Genomic DNA, 21,175 nt, shown 5'->3' with positions numbered 1-21,175 from the left:
AGTCATTGTCAAGTTCAGAAACTTTGGGTAAGAGCGACAGTCAACTGACACCTAAATCCCTTCTTCCACTTGTACCCAAGCTCCTGCTAGCCACACCACCAACTCCCTCAACGTCAACTTCCTCTTCAGTCAGGAACATCAGTAGTCCTGCAGGCCATGTCACTGGCAAGACTGAGGAGTCCTCTCCTAACCGGGATTCCTCCGGGAGGATCCTTGAGTGGTACGCCTACTGCTGCTGCTGCCGTAGCTGTTGTTGCTGCTGGGAGTCAATCATCATCCCAGAGGAAAAGTTGGATGTCCACTTGTACCACTTCAACTAAGCAATTTACTGTCCAACAGTCCTTTGCGAGGAAGATGAAATATGATAGCAGTGATACTCTTGCAAGGCGGATAACTGAGGCCTTGACAGCTATGTTGGTGTTAGACGTGCATCCGGTATCCGCCATTAGTTCAATGGGACTTATAGAATTGATGGAGTTAGTGTGTCCCCAGTACCAAATGTAGTTTCCACTGCACTAGGCAGGCGATACCGAGAATGTACAGAGACGTCAGAAAAAGTGTCCTCAGTGTCCTAAAAAATTTAGTTGTGCACACTGTCCACTTAACCATGGACATATGGACAAGTGGAACAGGGCAGACTAAGGACTATATGACTGTGACAGCCCACTGGGTAGATTTATTGCCTCTCGCAGCAACAACAACAGCGGTACCAGTAGCAGCATCTCTTAAACGCCAACTCGTTCCTAGGCAGCCTACATTGTGTATTACTGGTTTCCGTAAGAGGTACACCGCTGGTAACCTCTTACGGAAACTGAGGGACATCAGCGCATAATGGCTTACCCCACTTAGACTCTCCTGGGTATTTGTGATATCAGACAACGCCACCAATATTGTGCATGTATTACATCTGGGCAAATTCCAGCACGTCTCCTGTTTTACACATACAATTAATTTGGTGGTGCAGAATTTTTTGAAAACTGACAGGGCCATGCAGGAGATGCTGTCAGTGGTACGGAAAATTGTGGGCCACTTTCGGCATTCAGCCACTGCGTGCCGAAGACTGGAGCGCCAGCAAACACTCCTGAACCTGCCCTGCCATCACCTGAAGCAAGAGGTGGTAACGAGGTGGAATTCAACCCTCAATATGCTTCAGAGGATGGAGGAGCAGCAAAAGACCATTCAAGCCTGTACATCCACCTACAATATAGGCAAAGGAGGGGGAATGCACCTGACTCAAGCGAAGTGGAGAATGATTTCCATCTTGTGCAAGGTTCTCCAACCCTTTGAACTTGCCACACGTAAAGTCAGTTCAGACACTGCCAGCTTGAGTCAGGTCATTCCCCTCATCCGGCTTTTGCAGAAGCAGCTGGAGAAATTGGGGGAGCTAATATGGAGCAATTCCGCTAAGTATGTGGGACTTGTGGATGGAGCCCTTCATTCGATTTGGCAGGATTCAAGGTTGGTCAATCTGTTGAAATCAGCGCACTATATTTTGGCCACTGTGCCCGATCCAAGGTTTAAAGCATACGTTGTATCTCTCTTTCCAGCAGACACAAGTCTGCAGAGGTTCAAAGACCTGCTGGTGGAAAAATTGTCAATTCAAGAGGAACGTGACCTGTCAACAGCTCCTCCTTCATTTTCTCCCGCAACTGGGGCTGTGAGGAAAAGGATCAGATTTCCTAACCCAGCCACTGGTGGTGATGCAGGGCAGTCAGGAGCGAGTGCTGACATCTGGTCCGGACTGAAGGACCTACCAACGATTACTGACATGTCTACTGTCACTGCATATGATTATGTCGCCATTGAAAGAATGGTGGAGGATTATATGAATGACAGCATCCAAGTAGGCATATCAGATTGTCCGTATGTATAGTGGCAGGGAAAAGAGGCAATTTGGAGGCCCTTGCACAAACTGGCTTTATTTTACCTACTGTAAGTTGCCCCCTCCCCCCCCCCCCTCCAGTGTGTACTTCGAAAGAGTGTTTAGTGCAGCCGGTAACCTTGTCAGAGATCGGCATAGGAGGTTATTTCCACAAAATGTGGAGAAGATGATGTTCATCAAAATTAATGTTCAATTTCTTCAGGAAAACCTTGATCAGCAATTGCCTCCAGAGAGTACACAGGGACCTGTGATGGTGAATTCCTGTGGGGACAAATGAATACACTGTGAGGAGTAGGATGTACACACTTTAAGGGGTGAGGAAGAGGATGAGGTCGACATCTTGTCTCTGTAGAGCCAGTTTGTGCAAGGAGAGATTGATTGCTTCTTTTTTGGTGGGGGTCCGAACAAACCACTCATTTCAGGAACAGTAGTGTGGCAGACCCTGTCACTGAAATGATTGGTTTGGTAAAGTGTGCATGTCCTGTTTATACAACATAAGGGTGGGTGGGAGGGCACAAGGACAATTCCATCTTGCACCTCTTTTTCTTCTTTGTTTAATGTGCTGTTTGAGTACTAGTTTTTTAAAGTGCCATCCTGTCTGACACTGCCGTACAAGTCCAGGGGTACTGCCATATAAGTCCAGTCCAGTGGTGCTGTCTTGTGCTGCATCAGTCCAGTGGTGGTGTCTTGTGCTGCCATAAGTCCAGTGGTGGTGTCCTGTGCTGTATATTATTTACTCCAAATAAAAGGCTTCTATACATTACTTATTTTATTATCTAAATAATTTTTAGAGGGTATTCCCTGTGTGGTGTAGGGGTACGCTCGCCTGTGCTGCATATTAATAAATTAGCTCCAAATAAAAGGTTTATTATTATCCAAATTATTTTTACAGGCTTTGCCATGTGTGTATGTGGTTCAGAGGTACGCTCTCCTGTGCCACCAATATTGTGCGTGTATTACATCTGGGCAAATTCCAGCATGTCCCATGTTGTTTGTGCCGCACACTTGTGTCGCTTTGCTTATTCATACGGCTACCTCATTGCACCTTTTTTTCTTCTGTGCATGATGTGTTGTTTGGGGCCTAGTTTTTTTAAGTGCCATTCTGTCTGCCACTGCAGTGCCACTCCTAGATGGGCCAGGTGTTTTTGCTGCATACTTGTGTCGCTTAGCTTAGTCATACAGCTACCTTATTGCACCTCTTTTTCTTCTTTGCATCATGTGCTGTTTGGGGCCAAGTTTTCGAATAGTGCCATCCTGTCTGCCACTGCAGTGCCACTCCTAGATGGGCCAGGTGTTTGTGCCGCACACTTGTGTCGCTTAGCTTAGCCAACCAGCTACCTCATTGCACCTCTTTTCCTTCTTTGCATTATGTGCTGTTTGGGGCATATTTTTTAAATCTGCCATTCTTTCTGACACTGCAGTGCCACTCCTAGATGGGCCAGGTGTTTGTGCCATACACTTGTGTCGCTTAGCTTAGTCATACAGCCACGCCACCTTTTGGCTTAAAAACAATATTGTGAGGTGTGAGGTGTTCAGAATAGACTGGAAATGAGTGGAAATGAATGCTATTGAGGTTAATAATACCGTGGGATCAAAATTACCCCCAAATTCTGTGATTTTAGCTGTTGTTTTTTTTAATCATCCAGATCCAAAACCAAAACACGAAAGGGTGGTTTTGGCAAAACCAATCCAGATCCAAAACACGAGCATGGAACCAGAACCAAAGCCAAAACACAAACCATGAAAATTGCCCGCCGCACATCTCTACTTTCAAATAATAATGACATTAGTGGATGTAAATGTATTAGTGACAAATCTCTGGGTATGAATGATGAACAAAACAGTTAAATCATGTTTGAATATATATGAATTTATATGAATTTCAACCTTTTGCTGCTGATAAAATTAGTAATTAGTTTAGTAATGTACATTTATAGCAAAATTGGCATAAAAAAAGAATGGCTGTTTTTCAGCAAAATCACTGAACAAAGGTCCTCATTCCGAGTTGTTCGCTCGCAAGCTGCTTTTAGCAGCTTTACACACGCTAAGCCGCCGCCTACTGGGAGTGAATCTTAGCTTCTCAAAATTGCGAATGAAAGATTCTCAAAATTGCGATTACACACCTCTTAGCAGTTTCTGAGTAGCTTCAAACTTACTCGGCATCTGCGATCAGTTCAGTGCTTGTCGTTCCTGGTTTGACGTCACAAACACACCCAGCGTTCGCCCAGACACTCCTCCGTTTCTCCAGCCACTCCCGCGTTTTTCCCAGAAACGGTAGCGTTTTTTCGCACACACCCATAAAACGGCCAGTTTCCGCCCAGAAACACCCACTTCCTGTCAATCACATTACGATCACCAGAACGAAGAAAAAACCGTGAGTAAAAATCCTAACTGCATAGCAAATTTACTTGGCGCAGTCGCACTGCGGACATTGCGCATGCGCACTAAGCGGAAAATCGCTGCGATGCGAAAAAATTTATCGAGCGAACAACTCGGAATGAGGGCCAAAGGTTTAACAATTCTATGAGAAAAAATGTATATAATACATGGAACAAAAGTTGTGTTTTTAGTAGAGATGTGCGGGTTCGGTTCTCAGAGAACCGAACCCCCACCCCCCTCCCCGTACTTCACGATCTGTGTCGGGAACCAAGTCCAACTCGGGACTTCCTACCAGACTCGGATCCCAGAACGAGGCAAAATGTCTTCATCCCGCTGTCGGATTCTCAAGGATTTTGGATTCCACATAAAGAGCCCAGCAGACACTGATGCATTGGGCTTAGTTAATATTACTGCATTCTTAGGTAATCAAACTACTGCTCCCAGCAGACACTGATACATTGGGCTTAGTTAATATTACTGCATTCTTAGGTAATCAAACTACTGCTCCCATCAGACACTGATACATTGGGCTTAGTTAATATTACTGCATTCTTAGGTAATCAAACTACTGCTCCCAGCAGACACTGATACATTGGGCTTAGTTAATATTACTGCATTCTTATGTAATCAAACTACTGCTCCCATCAGACACTGATACATTGGTCTTAGTTAATATTACTGCATTCTTAGGTAATCAAACTACTGCTCCCATCAGACACTGATACATTGGGCTTAGTTAATATTACTGCATTCTTAGGTAATCAAACTACTGCTCCCAGCAGACACTGATGCATTGGGCTAAGTTAATATTACTGCATTCTTAGGTAATCAAACTACTGCTCCCAGCAGACACTGATACATTGGGCTTAGTTAATATTACTGCATTCTTAGGTAATCAAACTGCTGCTCCCATCAGACACTGATACATTGGGCTTAGTTAATATTACTGCATTCTTATGTAATCAAACTACTGCTCCCATCAGACACTGATACATTGGGCTTAGTTAATATTACTGCATTCTTAGGCAATCAAAATACTGCTCCCATCAGACACTGATACATTGGGCTTAGTTAATATTACTGCATTCTTAGCTAATCAAACTACTGCTCCCAGCAGACACTGATGCATTGGGCTTAGTTAATATTACTGCATTCTTAGCTAATCAAACTACTGCTCCCAGCAGACACTGATACATTGGGCTTAGTTAATATTACTGCATTCTTAGGTAATCAAACTACTGCTCCCAGCAGACACTGATACATTGGGCTTAGTTAATATTACTGCATTCTTAGGTAATCAAACTACTGCTCCCAGCAGACACTGATACGTTGGGCTTAGTTAATATTACTGCATTCTTATGTAATCAAACTACTGCTCCCAGCAGACACTGATACATTGGGCTTACTCCTTTTACACCTACGAGCACGGGTCGCAGCCGGGAGCCTGACACGGGAGCTGCCCCCTGCTGCGACCCGTGCTCGGTCCCTTTCCCATTAGCAGTCACAACCCGGCATATGCCGGGTTGGTGACGCTTCTAGCTACACGGCAGGGGCGGCGCAGGGAGATCACATGATCTCCCAGCGCCGCCCATCCATACAGTGTAAACGGGAGCCGTGTCGCATCGACACGGCTCCCGTTTACACTACACCCTACCCGGATCATTCCCGTGTCCTACCCAGGTAGATAGCCGGGTAGGATTCACGGGTCACTTGATCCGGGTTTACCCTTTTCCACTTGCCAAAAACACGGGTAAATGCGCGCCCCCGTGCATTTACCCGTGTTTTTTGAGCTAGTGGAAAAGGGGTATGAATATTACTGCATTCTTAGGTAATTTGAAATCATTTTAAGAACTGTCTGATCTGTTAGTGTTTTGTGTTTCTATGATGGTATCTCTCACCCTCAGCATCTGTTTGTTTTAAATGTATTGCTCTCCTCACTACCCCTCTGTGGGTGATGGATAGTGAGGTGTGGCCTTAACAGGGAAAATTCAAACACTTAGTATTTGGTCTATATATTAAGGGAAACAAGGCTAACATAGCCTGGCTGACATAGGCAGGTTGTAGAAATCAAAGTGTAGAAATATAAGTGTTTTTCAGCCTGTACTTAGCCTGTACGAAAACTGAAAGGAAACATCAAGCACCTAAAACAACTACAAATGACCATCTTTGCAACTTCAAATGTATGTATATATAACTCAGCAACCCTCACTTTGTGATCACTATGTAAACAATCTATGCTTAGTAACTTTTTCTCTATCGTGATTTGAATGCAATTATAATACTTGTACTTCTAATTTTACTTATTGATCCATAGTTAATAAAGGTCTATATGACTGTTCCAATACAGCGTAATCTATCGCCTTTCATCAACATCACATTTTTCTCATTAGTAGCCTGTATCAATTAGCCATAGTATTCATTACATGCCATCTAGGGTCAGCTGTGCTGGTCAATGTGCATTCATATTCATAAGGTGTTTGTAAATGAACAGATGAACAACACCAGTAATCAAGTATTTGAATGTTCAAGTTAAAAACTTGCACATACATTCATACTCTAGCCTAAATACCTTCTTTCACAAACACACCATGCACCTCAAATTGTTGTACTTCATTGCACTTCATGGTATTTTCTTCAAAGCAAACACATTGTCTACTCTCCCTGCAACCCACCCCTCTGTACACATTGCGGCCTCAATTATCCACACACCTCTTATTAACACTCATGAGCTTTTTACCAATTTTTGTACTTTAACAATAACATCCACAACTGGACACAATTAAAAACATTCACAAACCTCATACAACTATATTTACTTCTCTTCTTACTGCTATTAGCTGGTGACATTTTACCTAATCCAGGCCCCAAACACCTGCCCCGCTCACAATCACTTGATTCACAGCAATATAGAAATACAGCTATCCTCATAAACATCACATGTATCCCATCACCCTCCAAATCACTAAAATGTGGCTTATGGAATGCACGCTCTGTTTGTAACAAACTAACATCTGTTCATGACCTCTTCATATCTAACAACTTCAACCTGCAGGCTATTACTGAAACATGGCTCACACAACCAGACATGGCTTCCCCTGCGGCACTGTCACACAGTGGTCTCCACTTCACACACACCCCCAGGCCTGGTTAAAGGAAAGGTGGTGGGGTTGGATTATTACTATCCCAATATTTCGCATACACAGTTCTACAACAGGTTCCATCACTGACATTTACATCATTTGAAGTACATTCTATCAGAATTTACACTGTTTTTCTCTGCGCGTTGCAGCTATCTGTCACCCACCTAGGCATCCCAAACAATTTCTAGACGATTTTTCTGCCTGGCTCCCTCACTTCTTATCCTTTAACATCTCCACCATTATCATGGGAGATTTCAATATTACTATTGATAGTCCAAAAGCCGCCAATCTACTCTCTCTAACCTCCTCTCTCGGCCTCTAACAATGGATGACTCCTCTACTCATCAAGAGGGTGACTGCCTTGATCTAGTATTCACCAGATTATGCTCAGTTTCTGAATTCACTAACATGCCTTTCCCTCTCTCAGATCACAACCTTATCGCCTGCATGCTCTCCTCTAATACTTCCAACTCAGTGTCGCTGACATCCTCCAATCCTCCTCAAACCTGCAGAAATATTAATGCAATTAATCTTCAAGAACTTTCCACCTCACTGCAAAAACTGCTTTCACCTATTTCTGCATTCACGTCTCCTGAGATGGCTGTATCACACCTGAACCAGACACTAGAGATACAGTAGCCCTTGACTAAGTGGCTCCTGCTACCCATCACACTCCACGTAGGCCTAGATGTCAACTGTGGCACTCTAAAGTAACAAGACAATTACAAAAACTGTCACATAAAGTTAAATGCCAGTGGCATAAATCTCGTATTCCAAGTGACTTCCTCACATATAAGACTGTCAACCACTCTTATCGTAATGCCCTGGACACTGTCAAACAAACATATTTTCAAACTCTCATCTCTGCTCAAGCCTCTAACCCCAAACGACTTTTTAATACATTTAAATCAATTCTCACCCTCCTTCACCCAACCCGCCAGCCACTATCCAGGCGCAAGATCTTGCTTTCTACTTCAAAGACAAGATTGATAAGATCCAAGATGAAATGGTATGGTCTTCCTCAAAGAGTGACCTACTCAATTCCCTACCTGAACCCTCTGGCACTTTCTCTTCATTTGAGCCCACAAATGAAGATGAAGTATCAACACTTTTCTCATCCTGCTACTCTACTGCTTCTCCTCTTGATCCTATACCCTCACAAATAAGTTAAGGTCTGTCTCCTGTGCTCATCCCAACCTTAACTAACATCTTTAATCTCTCTCATGCAGTGATTACTCCCATTCTGAAAAAAACAAAATGCTGACCCTAACTCTCTCTCAAACTACTGTCCCATATCTCAGCTCCCATGTCTCTCCAAGCTACTTGAGAAACTTGCCTACACTCACCTCACACATTTTCTTAACTCATACAACTTATTGGACCCACATCCATCAGGCTTTCTCTTCCAACACTCCACAGAGACAGCGCTGACTAAAGTAGTGAATGATCTGGTCACTGCAAAAGTCTAAAGGCCATTACTCACTACTTATTCTTCTAGATCTCTCTGCTTCTTTTGACACTGTTAACAACTCTCTTCTCATACAAACACTGCAATCTCTAGGTCTTCAGGACATGGCCCTCTCTTGGTTCCTATCCTACCTATCTAATCGGTCTTTCAGTGTCCGTTTCTCCGAATCCACCTCCTCTTCACTACCTCTTTCAGTTGGAGTACTGCAGGGCTCAGTCTTAGCTCCTCTGCTTTTCTCAATCTATACCTCATCTCTTGGGAAACTAATCAGCTGTTTTGGATTTCAGTATCATATGTACGCAGATGATACTCAAATCTACCTATCCTCTCCTTATTTCTCTCTATCTGTATTGGGCCGGGTCACTGAATGCCTTTCTGCTGTTTCATCTTGGATGTCATCTCGCCACCTCAAACTTAATATTTCTAGAACAGAGTTAATTATATTTCCACTGGCCAATAGCAGTTACCAACCTGATTTTTCTATCACTGTTGAGAACTATACAATCAACCCTACAGCACAAGCTTGCTGCCTAGGTGTCATAATTGACTCAGAGCTGTCCTTTGCTCCCCATATTCAATCTGTCTCAAAATCATGTTACATGCATCTAAGAAAAATATCCAAAATACGATCATACCTTACACAAGACACTGCTAAAACTCAAATTCATGCTCTCATTATCTCCCTCATTGATTATTGCAATAGCCTTCTTACTGGTCTTACTAAGAAGAGACTCTCACCATTACATTCCATTCTAAATGCAGCTTTCGAGGCTAATATTCCTTGCTAGATGTTCATCGTCTGCAGACCCACTATGTCAGTCCTTCCATTGGCTACCTGTATTCTACCGTATTCAATATAAAATACTGTTACTTACACACAAGGCTATTAACCATACTATACCAACATACTCTCTTTGTTTATCTCAAAATATCTCCCAACCCAGCCCCTTCGCTCTTCACAAGATCTACGTTTCTCATCCACACTCATTACTTGCTCCCGTGCCCTGTCTTGTATACTGTAATAATTCAGTGGTGCTGTTAAAATAAATGTACATTGGCCCTGTGATGTATGCTGTAAAAACTCAGGTGTGCTGTGAAAATAAATGTACACTGGTCCGGTCAAGTATACTGTAAAAATTCAAGGGTGCTGTAAAAATAAATGTGGACTGGCCCTGTCATGTATGCTGTAAAATGTCATGGGTGCAATGGAAATAAATGTACACTGGCCCTGTCTTGTATGCTGTAAAAATTCAATGGTGCTGTGAAAATAAATGTACACTGGACCTGTCTTGTATGCTGTAAAAATGCAGGGGTGCTGTGAAAATCAATGTAGACTGGCCCTGTCTTGTATGCTGTAAAAATTCAGGGGTGCAGTGAAAATAAAAGTACACTGGCCCTGTCCTGTATACTGTAAAAATACAGGGGTGCTGTGAATATAAAGGGGTGCTGGCCCTGTCTTGTATGCTGTAAAATTACAGGAGTATTGTGAAAATACAGGGGTGCTGGCACTGTCCTGTATGCTGTAAAAATACAAGGGTGCTGTGAAAATAAATGTACACTGGCACTGTCCTGTAAGCTGTAAAAGAAACAGGGGTGCTGTAAAAATAAATGTACACTGGCTCTGTCCTGTATGCTGTAAAAATACAGGGGTGCTGTGATTATAAAGCGGTGCTGGCCCTGTCTTGTATGCTGTAATATTACAGGGATGTTGTGAAAATACAGGGGTGCTGGCACTGTCCTGTATGATGTAAAAATACAAGGGTGATGTGAAAATAAATGCAAGGGTGCTGTGGAAATAAATGTACACTGGCCCTGTCCTGTATGCTATAAAAATACAGGGGTGCTGTGAAAATAAATGTACACTGGCCCTGTCCTGTATGCTGTAAAAATACAGGGGTGCTGTAAAAATAAATGTACACTGGCTCTGTCCTGTATGCTGTAAAAATACAGGGGTGCTGTGAAAATAAATGTACACTGGCCCTGTCCTTTATGCTGTAAAAATACAGGGGTGCTGTGAAAATAAATGTACACTGGCCCTGTCCTATATGCAGAAAAAATACAGGGGTTGTATGAATATAAAGGGGTACTGGCCCTGTCTTGTATGCTGTAAAATTACAGGGGTATTGTAAAAATACAGGGGTGCTGGCACTGTCCTGTATGCTGTAAAAATACAGCGGTGCTGTGAAAAGAAATGTACACTGGCCCTGTCTTGTACACTTTAAATATTCAAGGGTGCTGTAAAAACTAAACAGGTGGTGTTCTGTGTACTGTAATAATAAAGGGGTGCTGTCCTATAAAATTGAGAACAAATATTTGGAGGAATAAAAAAGTGAAAGATCAGGAACCACTTCCAGTTCCTAATACTGGTGCTGAAGCTGCTGCTGCCACCAGTCATGACATTGATGATGCAATTCCATCAACGTCGTCTGCTAAGGCCAATCCCCAATGTCATAGAAGGCATTTAAATTCTAAGAATCAAATATTAAGAACCAAAAAAATAAATAAATTATCTTATAAGAAACATAAAATTGACAATATGCCATTCATGACACGAAGTGGCAAAGAAAGACTAAGGCCTTGGCCTACGTTCGTGACTGTGGTTCCATGAAGATGGAAGCCCTCCTCCCTCTCAAAAAATTAAAAAAATAAAGCTTGTTAAAACACAAGAAAAAAACACTGTGCATTCAGAGATATCACAAATCCCCAAGGAGATTCCAAGTTTGTCCACTGTTGTGATGTCTAGGCCGGACCTTCCCAAGACTGTATGGGAAGAGGAGGCTCCTACCACCATTTGCATACCCCTCTGCAAGTGCTGGGAGGAGCACCGCCAGTCCAGTTGCTGATACTGAGATTGAGGATGTCACTCTAGAAGTACACCAGGATGAGTAGAATATTGTTGTAGCTGGTGCTGAGGAGGAAGTTGATGATGAGGATTCTGATGGTGGTTTGTTTGCATAAGGCACCAGTGGAGACAGTTGTTGGCCATGGGATGAAAAAGCCCATTGTCATTGTCATAATAAGTAGGGGTAAGGATGTTAACCACCTAGGAACATCCTCCCTTATACGTCACCTGCATTGCATTTATCATAAGTCATTGTCAAATTCAGAAACTTTGGGTAATAGCATAAGCAGTTCACTGACACCTAAATGATGTGGTTTGTTTGAATATTATTTCTCTGTGTGTATGAGGATGTAAACACTGAAGGGGGTGGGAGAGTTTGGAAATGTAAACGATATCTTGCCTCTGTAGAGCCAGTTTGTGCAAGGAGAGATTAATTGCTTCTTTTTTGGTGGGGGCCTAAACAAACCAATCATTTCAGTGACAGTCGTGTGGCAGACCCTGTCGCTGAAATGATTGGTTTGTTAAAGTGTGCATGTCCTGTTTGTACAACATAAGATTGGGTGGGAGGGCCCAAGGACAGTTCCATTGTGCATGTATTTTCTTTGTCTGCCACATCATTCCAGGGGTGCTACCCTATATGGAGTGCTACCCCTCTGCACTATCAATCCAGGGGTGCTGCCCCACTACCGTTTAAGACCAGGGGTGCTGTTGGCTGTCTGATGTGCTGTGTAATTCTCTAGGGGTGCTGCCTATCTGCTGTATAAATCCAGAGGTGCTGTCATATAAATCCAGGAGTGCTGCTGCACTTGATCCTAAGTTTAAATTAAAGCCTAGATCAGAATATGAAACAAGCTTTAACATCACAAACAGATTTGTGAAAACATATAGCCTCAAAGGTGGACATGGAAATTGCAATTTTGACGAAGTGTTTTCCAATGGGACCACATTTGTGGCCAAAGTCAGACTTGGAAGAGAGAGAATCATAGTCCAGCTCAACCGCCAGAGAAACCTAGATTTTCCAAACACAGCTACTGTATGTCTATATGTCTGCCATATAATTCCAAGTGTGCCCTGTCTGAACCCGCTCATCTACATCTTCTAGTGTGCACTGTGTACCCAGCACTAGAGAAATGTTCTTCTCAATTATTTCATGTTAGGGACTCACTCAAATGAATGGCTCCAATTAGTCAACCTTAATTTTAGTTTATTATATAAATGTTCCACATTTTGGGATTATTTATTTACAAGATGCGCATTTGTTGTACATTTTTTTTCTAAAGGCTGCGTGGGGTTATTGCAAGACCTCGCGGTGTTAGAAGAACAGAGTTTCTGTGATCTTGCATTGCATCAGCTTTCCATTGCACTGTTGCTGGCGCTGAGGAGTAATGTGATGATGAGGATTCTGATGGTGGTTTGTCTGAATAAGGCACTTGTGGAGACAGTTGTTGGCCATGGGATGTAAAAGCCCATTGTCATGGCTGGGCAAAATACCAAAAAAGCCACCTTCGGTGTGGAAAATCTGGACAACAGGTGTCAAGCCATCTGTTGCCTTTGTCAATCCATAATAAGTAGGGATGAGGACATTAACTACCTAGGAACATCCTTCATTATACGTTACCTGCAACACATTTCTCATAAGTCATTGTCAAGTTCAGAAAATTTGGGTAATAGCGTAAGCAGTCCACTGACACCTAATTGCTGTGGTTTGTTTGCAAATTATTTCTCTGTGAGGATCAGGATGAGGATGTAAACACTGAAGGGGAGAATCTGAGGATGACATCTTGCCTCAGTAGAGACAGTTTGTGCAAGGAGAGATGAATTGCTTCTTTTTTGGTGGGGGCCCAAACAAACCAATCATTTCAGTGACAGTCGTGTGGCAGACCCTGTCGCTGAAATGATTGGTTTGTTAAAGTGTGCATGTCCTGTTTATACAATATAAGGGTGGGTGAGAGGGTCCAAGGATAATTCCACCTTGCACGTCTTTTCTTTGTCTGTGTAGGGTTATCGCAAGGGCTGCATAGGGTTATCGCAAGACCTTGCGGTGTTAGAAGAACAGAGTTTCAGTGATCTTGCATTGCATTAGCTTTCCATTGCACTGCAGCACTAGATGGGCCAGGAGCTCCTGTGAGGGACAGTTACTGAATAAGGGCCTGTATGGAGTCTCATGGTGGCTTAAAGCCAGGAAGATGTCTGGTTTGCCAGGCTAAGCAATGCTGTGGGCACAGAGGTTATCTTTGCTTCCTCCCACAGTCCTACTTATAGTATAAAATGAGTTTTTACTGTAGAGTGGTAAGCTCCACTAGGGCAGGGGCTCATTAACAAAAAATTCACTGCACAGTCCTGCTTAGTACTGTATCGAACACACCCGAACTCAACTTGCCCCATCCGGGGCTGCTGTGGGGGCTCAGGAGGGGCTGCTAAAACATCTAAGGTGCAGCTTTATTTAAAAACAAAATATGAATAAAATAAACAAGACACACAGGTATGCTCACATGCGTGTAACTGGGACACACAATTATGCTCACATGCGTGTAACTGGGAGCTGTGAAAATGAAAATAAGGCTTTTGCTACAAAATATGTAAATAAAAATGCAATTAAAAAATGGGAAAAAAGAAACCCACGAGATTTTCACAAAATAAGTCTCCAGACTACGTGGTGGGGAAAATATTCAATCTTGATCCTGTGGTATACACCAATTTATTTGCATCCCAGTATTAAATCCGAGATTATCTTAATACCTGAAAATGGAGAACAGGGTACAAATTCGGAGGCTTTGGCCCCTAGTTTTTCAGTTTGTCCAAAATTACCCCCAAATTCTTTGATTTTAGCTGTTTTTATGTTTTGTTTTTTTTAAAATCCGAATCCAAAACCAAAACCCGAAAGGGTAGTTTTGGCAAAACCAATCCAGATCCAAAACATGAACAGAGATCCTGATCCAAAACCAAACCACAAAACCCAAAAAGTGTCCACCGAACATCTGAGTTTTTAGTAGGAACTTAGAATATAATATATATTTTTCATATTATTAGATACAAAATAATTATTGGCCCTGCATTGAAAATTCTCCAGTGAATTGAATAATGGGAAGTTGGGTTATCTTTTTGCTGATTTATGAATTTTGATGACTGTTCGTATATCTATCAAAAAAAGCAGTCTAGAATACCAAATCAAACTATCTCAGAAATAATACTGTAACTGTCAATACATTTATTACAAAATTGAGTCAGTCTCATCAAAACATACTTTGAAAAATTTGTCAGATCACATAAAACATTTTCTTGAAAACTAAACATGAAATGTGCAGGGAATTTGTACATAAGATTTATTATTTTGTTTATTTGATTACAATTTTCTTTTACTTATCTCAAAGGCAACATGTTCTTTTCTTCATCCACAGACTAAAACTGGTTTTGCACAGCTGTATAATGAAGGTTCAGAAAATGCTTGTGATGTACGACTCAGACTTACAAAGGAAGCACTAACCATACAAAAACAAGACGTTGTCTGTGTGAGTGGATGTGAACAAAGTTCAAATGTAAGTGCTCTGCTTGACAAATCAGAATATGTGTCAGAATACCTCACTGATTCTGTGATTATTCCCAGTAGCACACCGTATATTTACTGAGAACCCAAATATGTTATAAAACCTAAAATATTTGGAATAACAGCAAGATTTTAACTGAAAATGTCAGGAAATCACCCAATATTTTCCAATTTCTATGTTTTTGCCATACTACTTTATTTTATTCTGTTTCTATTTTATTGCATTTGTATTATATTTTGCTAAAGAGTTTTGTATTGAGTTAATTTTGTATAATAATTGTGTGAAAAATATTGCTGAAATAAATACATAAATTTAAAAGTTGTCCTAAATCATAAAACAGAAATTTTCATGAAGATGGAAATATGGGAAATTAAAATGTCTATTTATAAAGGATTATAATAATAACATTAAACCGGGGTTTTTGGCTTATGCCTAAAATCGGTATTAATGGCAGAAATACTGGCTCAACTCAGTCAAGGTTTGCTGATAAGATAAACAGTGAATGCTAGGTGGCAAGTCTCACCTGTTGGTAGCGGCTACTACTTTAAAATTGCCAAGCATGGACTTAAATTCAGGCTACCATAGACAGCACATAGCTTATAGATATTAGAGAAGTGTTTACATTGCAAGTAACCTTCAGAAAGCCTAAGAAAACCACAAAAAGATTTGATTGCTCTTCATCAACACATCTATACTTGGGGGGTAATTCAGACCTGATCGCAGCAGCAAATTTGTTAGCAGTTGGGCAAAACCATGTGCACTGCAGGTGTGGCAGATATAACATTTGCAGAGAGAGTTAGATTTGGGTGAGTTATTTTGTTTCTGTGCAGGGTAAATACTGCTTGCTTTATTTTTACATTGAAATTTAGATTTCAATTTCAGTTTGAACACACCCCACCCAAATCTAACTCTCTCTGCACATGTTATATCTTCCCCCCCTGCAGTGCAGATGGTTTTGCCAAACTGCTAACAAATTTGCTTCTGCGATCAACTCTGAATTACCCCCTTGTTCTAAACTGCTCGCAATGCCAAATTATCTCTAAGGTTCTTGCATTGCAAAGGAAGTCCTTGAGATTTTCTATCTGCGATTACATTCCTTCAGCCAAAACCTAATGAGGAGATGCGTGGTCATAGGGACTGATTCATGATCATAGAAACTGATTCTGAGCTGGGAGCAAAGCAGAAAAAGGAGCAAGGGGTGTAAATACATTAATTTTCTCACATGCAGGGTAAATACTATAGGACAGAGATATTTATAGAGGGCAGGAGGGAGTGTGTGCAGATATGAGACAGGAGATTGGTTGAAGGCTTTGTTGGTTGAATGTTTTAAAAAATATGATTCTGTATGAGACAGGTGGCCATTTTAGTGACTAGCAGAGGAGGGCCAGCACAGAGTTCAGTATAGACTGAAGAGGTGTGAGGCAGGAGATCGGGAAAGCAGAGAGGAGTAAATTACAGTGATCTAGACAAGAGAGGATAAGGACATGAATGTATCATTTATTAGCTTCCAGGCTGGTAAAGGACCTGATTCTTCAGTCATGGCCTACATATAGACTGTAAATTCCAAGAGGTAGACAGAAGAGGCTCAGAAGCTGTAATTAGGAAAATGAACTGACGGAGGACTAGGCCACAGCTGTGGCCTGATTAGTAATAGTGCTCACAAATGGATGACTAAAGGGAGATGGCATAACAGAGAACATGAATGGAAGATCAGGAGAAAAGTTGCCAGAAAAGCAGGTCCTGGTACTCCACAGAAAATTCCCATCAGGAATGTCTGCTCTTTCGAGAGCTATTGATGGTAATACTAGTGAAAATGGCCTATTTAGAGGTGGACAGATATACAACTTTGTTGCATATAGGAACAGACAACAAGAAAATGCTTACTTGCATCTATACGAGATGGACACATCTTCCATTGCAAATTGCGGATGCAGTCAGGATCCCGACAGTCGGAATCATGACATTCAGAATGCCGAATGCAGAATCCCGATGGACCCCAATGGTAATTACTGAGACTTAAGGCTAGCGTTAGGATTAAGTGTTAGGCTTAGGCACTAGGGGGAGGTTGGAGTTTGGCTGCAGGCAGGGGATGGTTAGGGTTAGGCTGTGGGGGCATATGGTTAGGGTTAGGCTGTGGGAGGGGACAGTTATGGTTATGCTTTTGGAGGTGACAGTTAAAGTCAGGCTTCTGGAGGGGACAGTTGGTGTTAGGCTGTGAGTGGGTTGGGTTAGGGGTAGGGTTATGGTGAAAATACTTACCGGGAGCCGTCAGCATACTGAGCATCGAGATTCCACTGTCGGGACTCTGACCGCCAGGATACCGACTGTTGGTATTCCAATACCATCCCGCAAAGGGTATTACTTGCACCAGTCATATGCCAGGCATACCAATGTGTGTATGTACACTTAACAGAAGTGTAGGCTATGCAATTCTTAGGCATATTTGGTAGTACACAAAGCAGAAGGGGCATTATCCAATTTTTACACAACTGAATAAAGTCATAAAACATGTTATTATGTTGTTATTATGTTATGTACAATAGAGTAATTCAGTTAGAAACATAAGAAATAATAATGTTTTATTGAAAGCTGTACTTACCTTGTATAGAGTTGTCTTTAAAACAGAAGTTGGTATGGAAAAGACAGTAAAGAAACACAAAGGATGTTAATATTTAATTATTTAATCTAATATAGCCACAATACTAATTAAAGAAGTACTCTCAGCTAGAGGTCAATATGCAAACAGTCCATCAGGGGCCTGATTCAGATGTGATTAGAGTAGCTATTGCTGCTTCTTATTTGAAAGCAGCAGCAAAAGCTCTAATATCGTAATGCAGCAGGAGGCATCAGCATGCATTACTGATCCGAGTTTTGTCCTAAGACGCAACATCGAATCATCTGACACCATCTTTCCCTGCACCATCTGTCTCTGCATCATCTGTCTCTGCACCATCTTTCCCTGCACCATCTTTTCCTGCACCATCTGTCTCTGCACCATCTTTCCCTGCACCATCTGTCTCTGCACCATCTTTCCCTGCACCATCTGTCTCTGCACCATATGTCTCTGCACCATCTTTCCCTGCACCATCTTTCCCTGCACCATCTTTCGCTGCACCATCTTACTCTACACCATCTTTCCCTGCACCATCTGTCCCTGCACCATCTGTCTCTGCACCATCTGTCTCTGCACCATCTTTCCCTGCACCATCTTTCCCTGCACCATATTACTCTGCACCATCTTTCCCTGCACCATCTGTCCCTGCACCATCTGTCCCTGCACCATACTTCCCTGCACCATCTTTCCCTGCACCATCTTACTCTGCACCATCGTTCCCTGCACCATCTGTCCCTGCACCATCTGTCTCTGCACCATCTGTCCCTGCACCATCTTTCCCTGCACCATCTTTCCCTGCACCATCTGTCTCTGCACCATCTGTCTCTGCACCATCTTTCCCTGCACCATCTTTCCCTGTATCATCTGTCTCTGCACCATCTTTCCCTGCACCATCTGTCCCTGCACCATCTGTCTCTGCACCATCTGTCCCTGCACCATCTTTCCCTGCAACATCTTTCCCTGCACCATATTACTCTGCACCATCTGGCCCTACACCATCTGTCTCTGCACCATCTGTCCCTGCACCATCTGTCTCTGCACCTTCTGTCTCTGCACCATCTTTCCCTGCACCATCTGTTCCTGCACCATCTTTCCCTGCACCATCTTTCCCTGCACCATCTGTCTCTGCACCACCTGTCTATGCACCATCTTTCCCTGCACCATCTTTCCCTGCACCATCTGTTCCTGCACCATCTTTCCCTGCACCATCTTTCACTGCACCATCTGTTCCTGCACCATCTTTCCCTGCACCATCTTTCCCTGCACCATCTGTCTCTGCACCATCTTTCCCTACACCATCTTTTCCTGTATCATCTGTCTCTGCACCATCTTTCCCTGTACCATCTGTCTCTGCACCATCTGTCCCTGCACCATCTGTCTCTGCACCATCTGTCCCTGCACCATCTTTTAAACAAAAAAAGGAAATGGGGTTGTACTGTAAGGTGCACACAGAAATATATTAAAATTTAACTTTTATTATTATATTAAGAGACCCAAATTTGGGCCATATGCGAAATATAGGGTTAAAATTGAAAGAGAAGTCAAAGAAATGTGCACTCAGATAGAAAAGTGAAGAAAATTGATTAAAAGATTTGTCCGCTCCAATGATTGCACTGACACTAATTGTATTACTTCAATTATTATATTTATGCTTTATATGAATAGTATGCTTATTGTTAAGAAATTGCCGACTAATTCCTGGGATGATTATTGGAGTCCTTAGCTATTTCAGAGTCATCTTTTTTCTGCTGTCAGCTTAACAGCAGAATTTGTTAGGAAATAAATATGAATTCCTTATATTTATTGTGATGACTGTCTGTGCCTCTGCGTAAGTATGTTAAATTGATTAAATTTTATTAAATAGGGTACATTTATGTATTGAATACAATTTCCTGATGATTCTCTGTACCTTTGTATTAGTGTGTTAATTAAATTACACTTAATAGCATTGAGTACCTGTGTGTGTGGGACTACCCTGTGTCCAGTTACTCGCCGGTATAAATTGCCACACTCAGCAAAAAAGCTCTCCTCTAACTTATGAGAGCCATCAGCCACTGCTGTCCACCCGACAGACGGGAGGTGCTGGAATTTATAATTTATTTTTCTCAATCAATGTTATATGTGTGTGCACGATGTACTAGTGCCAAACTTCCCGGACTGAATATAGGATGAGCCAGAGACATCTATATATGAGCTATATAGCTCTATGACCACTCAAATGTGCTGATTGTGCTCTTAAGTTCACTGAAACAAATATTTTTTTCTATACATACTGAGTGCACCAATTGATTGCTGATTGCTTATACGGTGTATATTGCTTATATTGCTTGTACCATCTGTCCCTGCACCATCTGTCCCTGCACCATCTTTCCCTGTACCATCTGTCCCTGCACCATCTGTCCCTGCACCATCTGTCTCTGCACCATCTTTCCCTGTACCATCTGTCCCTGCACCATCTGTCCCTGCACCATCTGTCTCTGCACCATCTGTCCCTGCACCATCTTTCCCAGCACCATCTTTCCCTGCACCATCTGTCTCTGCACCATCTGTTCCTGCACCATCTTTCCCTGCACCATCTGTCTCTGCACCATCTGTCCCTTCACCATCTTTCCCTGCACCATCTGTCTCTGCACCATCTGTCTCTGCACCATCTTTCCCTGCACCATCTGTTCCTGCACCATCTTTCCCTGCACCATCTGTCTCTGCACCATCTGTCCCTGCACCATCTGTCCCTGCACCATCTTTCCCTGCACCATCTGTCTCTGCACCATCTGTCTCTGCACCATCTTTCCCTGCACCATCTGTTCCTGCACCATCTTTCCCTGCACCATCTTTCCCTGCACCATCTTTCCCTGCACCATCTGTTCCTGCACCATCTTTCCCTGCACCATCTGTCTCTGCACCATCTTTCCCTGTACCATCTGTCCCTGCACCATCTTTCCCTGCACCATCTTACTCTGCACCATCTGGCCCTACACCATCTGTCTCTGCACCATCTGTCCCTGCACCATCTTTCCCTGCACCATCTTTCCCTGCACCATCTGTCTCTGCACCATCTGTCTCTGCACCATCTTTCCCTGCACCATCTGTTCCTGCACCATCTTTCACTGCACCATCTGTCTCTGCACCATCTGTCTCTGCACCATCTGTCCCTGCACCATCTTTCCCTGCACCATCTTTTCCTGCACCATCTGTCTCTGCACCATCTGTCTCTGCACCATCTGTCCCTGCACCATCTTTCCCTGCACCATCTTTCCCTGCACTATCTGTCTCTGCACCATCTGTCTCTGCACCATCTGTCTCTG

The 21,175-nt window shown here is 42.6% G+C and overlaps 1 protein-coding gene across 1 annotated transcript in view; it reads left to right on the top strand.

The window, feature by feature from the left end:
• The window catches only part of SNTG2 (syntrophin gamma 2), a 1,009,087-nt gene that overhangs the window by 368,257 nt on the left and 619,655 nt on the right, over window positions 1-21,175 (top strand). The window contains exon 2 of the mRNA XM_063915497.1: window positions 15,110-15,247. Coding sequence (XP_063771567.1) covers window positions 15,110-15,247 — 138 coding nt within the window. The remainder of the gene's footprint in view (window positions 1-15,109; window positions 15,248-21,175) is intronic.

Source organism: Pseudophryne corroboree, chromosome 4, assembly GCF_028390025.1.
Source record: "Pseudophryne corroboree isolate aPseCor3 chromosome 4, aPseCor3.hap2, whole genome shotgun sequence".
NCBI lineage: Eukaryota > Metazoa > Chordata > Amphibia > Anura > Myobatrachidae > Pseudophryne > Pseudophryne corroboree.
Note: the sequence above shows the minus strand (reverse complement) of the source record. Positions and strands in the feature narration are given on the sequence as shown.